This window comes from Anoplophora glabripennis, unplaced genomic scaffold (genome assembly GCF_000390285.2).
Source record: "Anoplophora glabripennis isolate ALB-LARVAE unplaced genomic scaffold, Agla_2.0 scaffold980, whole genome shotgun sequence".
In the NCBI taxonomy this organism is placed as follows: Eukaryota; Metazoa; Arthropoda; class Insecta; order Coleoptera; family Cerambycidae; genus Anoplophora; species Anoplophora glabripennis.
In genome coordinates this window covers 131,785-139,588 of record NW_019417261.1, presented here as the reverse complement: position 1 = coordinate 139,588, position 7,804 = coordinate 131,785, and the positions used below count along the sequence as shown (strand labels likewise).

General features: G+C 33.8%; 1 protein-coding gene across 1 annotated transcript in view; it reads right to left on the bottom strand.

Annotated features, from left to right (window-relative positions):
- The window catches only part of LOC108911575 (protein draper-like), a 9,509-nt gene extending 2,254 nt beyond the window's left edge, over nucleotides 1-7,255 (bottom strand). Inside the window, exons 1-3 of the mRNA XM_018716550.2 lie at nucleotides 6,914-7,255; nucleotides 6,673-6,852; nucleotides 6,480-6,611 (exon numbers count right to left, since the gene is read on the bottom strand). Of these exons, the coding sequence (XP_018572066.1) occupies nucleotides 6,480-6,611; nucleotides 6,673-6,852; nucleotides 6,914-7,208 (607 nt within the window). The 5' untranslated portion in view covers nucleotides 7,209-7,255. The remainder of the gene's footprint in view (nucleotides 1-6,479; nucleotides 6,612-6,672; nucleotides 6,853-6,913) is intronic.
- Between the last annotated feature and the right edge of the window lie 549 nt (nucleotides 7,256-7,804).

Genomic DNA, 7,804 nt, shown 5'->3' with positions numbered 1-7,804 from the left:
GGATCCAAGATGGCGGACGCGGTTCCAAAAAATTAACCGATTTACGCCAAATTTGGTATAGGGGGGTTTTTGGGGTCGCTGACTACGAATCTGAAATCTGTTTTTGAGGAATTTTAGTCCAAGATGGCGGATCCAAGATGGCGGACGCGGTTCCAAAAAATTAACCGATTTACGCCAAATTTGGTATAGGGGGGTTTTTGGGGTCGCTGACTACGAATCTGAAATCTGTTTTTGAGGAATTTTAGTCCAAGATGGCGGACGCGATTTCAAAAATCAACCGATTTTTGCGAAAATTGATATAGTGCGGTTTTTGAAGTTGAAGGTCACGGTCAAATCAAGGGTCACCGTCAGATAGCCAGGGAAAAATCCTACAACGTTAGTTATGGTCATTTTTTTTGCAACCCGTTGTTTTCAAGACAGCGCGCCAAACCATGCGTGACTTTGATTTGACCTTTAATGACCACCAGAGGTCAAATTTGGAAAATGGTCAATGACATATCTGAACGTAAAATTTTCCGCTCTTTTCATTTCCGGGGTCAAAAGTAGGGCATCCCATTTGAAAAATTAACTTGACCTTGAAATAACCTTGAAGGTCAAGGTCAAGGTCAAATCTAGGGTCACCATTGAATCGCCAGGGAAAAATCCTAAATCTTTTGTCTGAATAATTTTTCCTCAAAATGCATTTTTCAAAAGTTATTGTGCTGTTTCCATACTTTTGGGACACCCTGTAGATTCTATCGATGTGCTTAGCGAGCGGCACAAAAATAAATATTATTGAACCGTATAAAAATCATTTTATATTTTATACGCGTTATGGTAACAGTGCTTTTATATTATGTCCGAGTCACTCTCTACAGGGTATCCCGGAAATGGCAATCTCTAGGATATGTATAGATAATGAGAAAATAATGTCACAAGTTCATATAAAATTTTTTCCTCCGGGCTCACCCTGTAGAGTTATTAGCTCTTGAAGTTGAGAATTAAAAATGTTTTTTTTTGCTGTAACTTTTGTATTTTACAATCAATTTTGAAAATTTTTTGGCTGGATCTATAATTTTTGAAGCTGCTTTGGATGATAATATGAAATCCTCGATAATAATTATGGGGGCCCAGGGGCAAAGCACCCTCCACCAAAATTTCTAGAAAAAAAATTTTTGTTCCACTACCCCAAATTTTCCATCATTTTATAAAAATTTATGGTATTTTACGTAAAAAAGGTATACTTGTTGAATATCCATAAAATAGATATTTTTTTAGATAAACCCGTTTAAATAGGAAGGTACCATTTAATTTGAGACATTTTATTTAATTGAAACACAGATTTAATTGTGGTAGGCTTTGACATGTCAGAGTATGCCAAAGGCAATTAAATTGTCAAACTTGTCAAATACGTAGTTTTAAATCTAAGACTCATTTCATAACTCATAATTTGTTATAAAATATGGAGTATTCCAATGAAGAATATGCTGATATGCATTTAATGTACGGGCGGGCTCTTTGTAATGCTTTGGCAGCAAGAAGATTTTATCAGCATTCTTATCCTAATAGAAGGATTCCGAATTGCAAAACTTTCGAACGTATTGATCAAAGATTAAGAGAAACTGGTAAAATACGATTACTATTGTTAGGGGCGTATATTAGGGTTTGACTAAAACAGGGAAGAAGGCATTCATTCTTTATCAGTGTTTATATTAACATCACACCTCGGGCTAGTCGACGCATCAGCCTTCTCAGCGTCTTTAGTCAAATAAATATTTAATATAGGATGTCCCTAACACTATTATTAAACAAAATGGATATTAAATAAATTTTAATGTCTTTAGGTCAGTTTGCTCCTGTTACTGCAAACAGGAGTGCCCCGCGAACAGCATGTATAGTTGAAGTAGAGGAAAATATACTGGACGAAGTTGCTGCTCATCCAACAGTTAGCATTAGGTCATTATCTTCTTTTACCAATGTTCCAAAGACCACTGTTGCAAGAATCCTTAGAGAACAGCTTCTTCACCCTTACCATATCCAAAAAGTGCATGCTCTTAATCCTGATGATTTTCGTGCAAGAGTACAGTTTTCTCAATGGTTTCTTCAGAGACATGAGCAAAATCCTATGTTTACGAGATTAATTCTGTATACTGACGAAGCAAGTTTTGGGAGGAATGGAGTTATTAACTCCCATAATTTACATTATTGGTCTGATGAGAACCCACACGCTATTATTGAAACTAGGCACCAAAGACAATTTTATGTTAATGTTTGGAGTGGAATTATTGGTCCTTACTTATTGGGTCCATTTGTGTTACCCCCTAGACTGAATGGTCAACGTTACCTAGATTTCCTTGTGCATCAATTACCACAACTGTTAGAAGATGTTGATCTTGAAACCAGAAATGCACTGATATTCATGCACGATGGGGCGCCGCCTCACTTTAGTGCTGCAGTAAGGGACCATTTAAACGAGGTATATCCTAATCGCTGGATAGGTCGCGGTGGACCTATTCATTGGCCTGCCCGAACTCCAGATATGAACCCACTTGACTTTTTCTTTTGGGGGCACTTGAAAAATCTTGTTTATTCCACACCTGTAACCACTAGAGAAGAATTAGAAGAAAGGATTTTTTATTGTGCAAATGAAATACGACAAAATCCTGAAATGTTATGGAGAGTGCAACAGTCTTCTGTTAAACGAGCTCGTATTTGTATAAGAGAAGGTGGAACTAATATTGAGAATTTATTATGAATTATATTAGTTACAAAATTTTGATTGTCATGCACTTTTCGTTTAGTTAGTTTAGTTAAGTCCAAATTCTCATAATTTGGAACACTGCTATTGCAAATTATTTGTCCTTTATTCTGATATGTAAAAGCCAACTACGATTAAACCTGTGTTTCTGTTAAATAAAATGTCTCAAATTAAACAGTACCGTTGTCTCTAAACTTGTTTTTCTACAAACGTCATTAAGGTATAATTTTAACGCATGCTGTCAGTCAATTTCATTTTATGATACTAGTGTTAAAAGTGAATTATTTTTAGCACTAGTGTTAAAAGTAAGTCATGTGATTTACCTTTAAGACCACTGTTATAAAATCACACTTTAGAAACTGTCAGTACACGTTAAAAATTATACAAAATTATATTTTATGGATATTCAACAAGTATACCTTTTTTACGTAAAATACCATAAATTTTTATAAAATGATGGAAAATTTGGGGTATAGTGGAACAAAAATTTTTTTTCTAGAAATTTTGGTGGGGGGTGCTTTGCCCCCGGGCCCCCATAATTATTATCGAGGATTTCATATTATCATCCAAAGCAGCTTCAAAAATTATAGATCCAGCCAAAAAATTTTCAAAATTTATTGAAAAATACAAAAGTTACAGCAAAAAAAACCATTTTTAATTCTCAACTTCAAGAGCTAATAACTCTACAGGGTGAGCCCGGAGGAAAAAATTTTATATGAACTTGTGACATTATTTTCTCATTATCTATTCATATCCGAGAGATTGCCCACCATTTCCGGGACACCCTACCCCCACCTACCTGTCATTATAAAAAACAAACTTGTTTACCGTTGAGGTACAGTTTCTCATGAATATGAAGAAACTAAACAAGTTTTCTATGAATTATTTAATATTTGGTTACGTATAGGGAACTGGAAATAAAATTGTTTCTGTAATAGAAACGAAATTATGTTAGCAAAATGAGAATATTAATAATAAAAATAGAAAATAATTATTTCAATAAATGCTCGAAATGCTGCCCATTTACTTCAATGCATGCCCGACATCATTTGACCAAAGAATTGTAAACCCTTCGCAAATCAATGGTTGCTTTAATTTGCTCGGTGGCTGCATTAATCTTTTGAATCATCTCTCATGTTACTGGGTTTGGCATACACCAGTTATTTCATATGACCACAGTAAAAAAAATCAAAAGGGTTGAGGTCAGGGAACCTGGGAGGCCACATAATAAGTCCATTTTTCCGAATTCAGCGTTCTGGAAAATGTAAATCGAACCACTCCGATACCTGTCTTCTGTTACGAGTAGGTGCTCCATCTTGTTGGTAGTACATTTCGCAAAGATAATTGAATGTCATCTAGTACGCCATCAACAATATTTTCTAAAAAATCTGTGTATCTCTCTGAATTCAAACGGTTTACAATAATTTGAGGAGGCAGAATGACTCCCTTGAGGATTCCTCCCCAGACATTTATGGAGAATCTTCTTTGAAAAGGGGAGGGTCATATCACATGCGGATTATCAATAGATCAGATGTGAAAATTTTTTAAATTATTTATAGCATTTCTAAGATAGTTTCATCACCCCACAATATCTTTTGATGGAAATTTTCGCCACTATCGATATTTTCTAACAACCACTTGCAAAATTGTAACCTATTTTCGGATGCAAAATTTGTACTTTATGTAGGTGGTATGGGTGCAGTTCTTCTCGGTTTAAAATTCTCTAGATGCTGCTTCGTGGAATACCTACTTGCATTGATATTCTTCGGGCACTGGTGGAAGGATCATCAATGACATCGGCATTCTGTATTTCCAATTTTAACATTCTCGGTCTCACAGACTCTTTGGAAAACTCTTTGGAGTACGTGCTGTGAAGATTGCCTTCTATTTGGAAACCTGTGTAGATATTCTCGTGAGGCCACCAATGAATTTCCATCACAGAAACCGTTGACAAATATCATATCAGCATATTCGTTGTTGGAAAATGTCATAATAATTTCATAATCTTGTTGTTTTGTAAACTTAATTTCTAGAAACTTCGAGTACTGTAATTAATTTTGACATGTACGCTTGTAAACAACTTTGTTTTTTATAATGACAGGTACCTACTAGATAACAAGAAATAAAATCTTCACATGCATTTTTCTACGAACTAATGCAGTCGATACCTTAGACCCAATTTACTCGAAAATGGTTCATTTTTGAGCTATGAAACAAGAGCACATTTTTTGTTCAGAATCGACTGCAGATTCAGGAAATTGTAATCAAATTAGATAAAACTAAGATATGCAAAAGTTATGAAGACATAACCTTGAGGATAAGTTGGACTAGGCCGCCCCTGGCATCAGATCAAAATAATCACCTTGTAGTTTTATTGACCTTTAATAGATGTACACTTCACCTAAAAATTACTTAATTCCTTGGAAGGTTTTTTGAATTATTGCGGAAAGTTATTATTTTTTTGTAAACAACACGCTGTAACTCCGTGAGAGTGTATGGCAGAAAAATATTTTATAAGAATTTTAATCTTATTTTGGTCTGGTCTACCCCCTGGTAAACTTTTGTACGCTGACACTGGGACATCCTGTATACAGGCTGTCTCATAATTAGCTGCCAACCCTGAACAGGCCGATTTTTTTATCAAAACTAAGTAAAAAAGTTCATATGAACATGGGTCCGGAAATGCTTCCTAAGGGCACAGGGACCCATTGAAGAGGGAGGAATGGAAATCATTTTTTTGCAATATCTCTCAATCGCGTTGTGATAAATGAATGAAATTTGGTATACACAGCTAAATTTTGATGAGCAATTTGATGGACTAATCCATTTATTTCCACAAGGTCCATTGGGGTGGGTACGGGGGGGCCCTTGGTACTTTGCGTGTGTAACTTTTTCATCTTTGACTTTTTAACAAATTGGACAGCAAATTCCGTTTTCCCGAACTGTTTTACGTTAAAAAGGTACTCTTGTTTCAAATCGTTATCTTTAACGGTTTCTGAGAAAATCGCTCTTGAATTAATCCCACTTTGGTCAATTTCATAGTAATTTAAACAAAAAAAATTTTTTTGTTTAAATTTAATCTAATTTTAATAAAAAAATAATAATAAAAAATTAAATTAAATAAAAATTAATCCTTTAAATGGAAAAGAGAGGAAAGGAAAATTATTATTATTTTTTTTTGTTTAAATTACTATGAAATTGACCAAAGTGGGATTAATTCAAGAGCGATTTTCTCAGAAACCGTTAAAGATAACGATTTGAAACAAGAGTACCTTTTTAACGTAAAACAGTTCGGGAAAACGGAATTTGCTGTCCAATTTGTTAAAAAGTCAAAGATGAAAAAGTTACACACGCAAAGTACCAAGGGCCCCCCCGTACCCACCCCAATGGACCTTGTGGAAATAAATGGATTAGTCCATCAAATTGCTCATCAAAATTTAGCTGTGTATACCAAATTTCATTCATTTATCACAACGCGATTGAGAGATATTGCAAAAAAATGATTTCCATTCCTCCCTCTTCAATGGGTCCCTGTGCCCTTAGGAAGCATTTCCGGACCCATGTTCATATGAACTTTTTTACTTAGTTTTGATCATAGAATCGGCCTGTTCAGGGTTGGCAGCTAATTATGAGACACCCTGTATAGAACAAAACAAGGACACATTTTTCTCATTAGAGATATAGCTCACAAAGTAGGGCCAAAAAACAAAATTATTTTTAATTATCGAAAATACACACTTACCAACATCTTTCTGTTTTATTTCATCATACACATGGTCCAATTTTTCAATACTATGATATATGTTTGGATTGGTTGCATCTGCATCTCTATTTTTTAAATTGCTAGCTTCATCAATAGTTGGTTCATATAGACCTAAATAAAGAATGAAAAAATATAAATGTTATGAAATGAGGAAAAAATCAAAATTACTCACCTTTGGCTAACTCTTCTTCATCAGTACAACATCCTATACCAAGTCGAGCTCTTTCTAAATTTATATTCAATGGTTTATGTAAATTATTATGTATTTTTGCAGAATTATTCAATAACTGTTCACTATCTTTTTTAGTACCATCCTGATATGAATATACTGGATTATCAAAATGATTACGATCTAAAATACATATAAAAAATATATTACAATAATTTATTTTAAAATGCTCAAATAAAATTACCCGGTGAAAATCCTGATGGATCAGCAATATATTGCACATGTGCTATTTCTGTCTTTAAATTGGCTACACGACGTCTATAGTAAAAGATAAGTAGCAATACTATAGTTAAAAATATTATTGAAACCATAATTACGGCAACTACAACACCATAGTCACCTCCATGATTAATTGGCTCATGTATCCTGCTCAATATATTAGATTCCTCACAGTTTTCTCCGGTAAATCCATGTTTACATATACATCCTTCTACTGGATGACAAAAGAAATTATCATTCTTACATTCGCATGGTGCCATACAATGGTCACCATAATATCCTTCAGGACATACTGTAAATAGAAATATTCCATATTAATTGATCAAAAAAGATTAGGAAAATGTTTGACAGAGATAAAAACAAAATAAGATGATTTTGATGAACTTAGATAAGTTGCATAGGTATGCATAAAAGTCAATGCTCTTTGATACAAATCCATTGGAATGTTGTGCTGTGAAATAGCAACTTTTAAATTTTTTTCTTATAAGAGAATAGTTAGAGGTAGAGGATTTTTACTTGATACTGTTTTTATTTATTTCAGTGTAAATTTTGAATTAGCTTAATGCCTTTACAATAAAGTGAAAATACGACACTTTTTTAGAAACAAATTTAGTAAAAAGGGAAAATATTGATTAGGTTAAAAAAACTATTCACATTAATCTAGCCATATCGTCAACACTTTTGACACTGTCATTTCAAAATATCTTTTTTTTTCTCTTGTAAACGTTTTATATAGGTATAACATGCCACCTGATGAAATAATCCTAATAAAATATGGAAATGGTAAGAGGTCTATTTCTGTAGTGGCTATTGTTAAGTGTTTGTTTTTGTCAAAGGTGTGGGATCATTGGGCTTT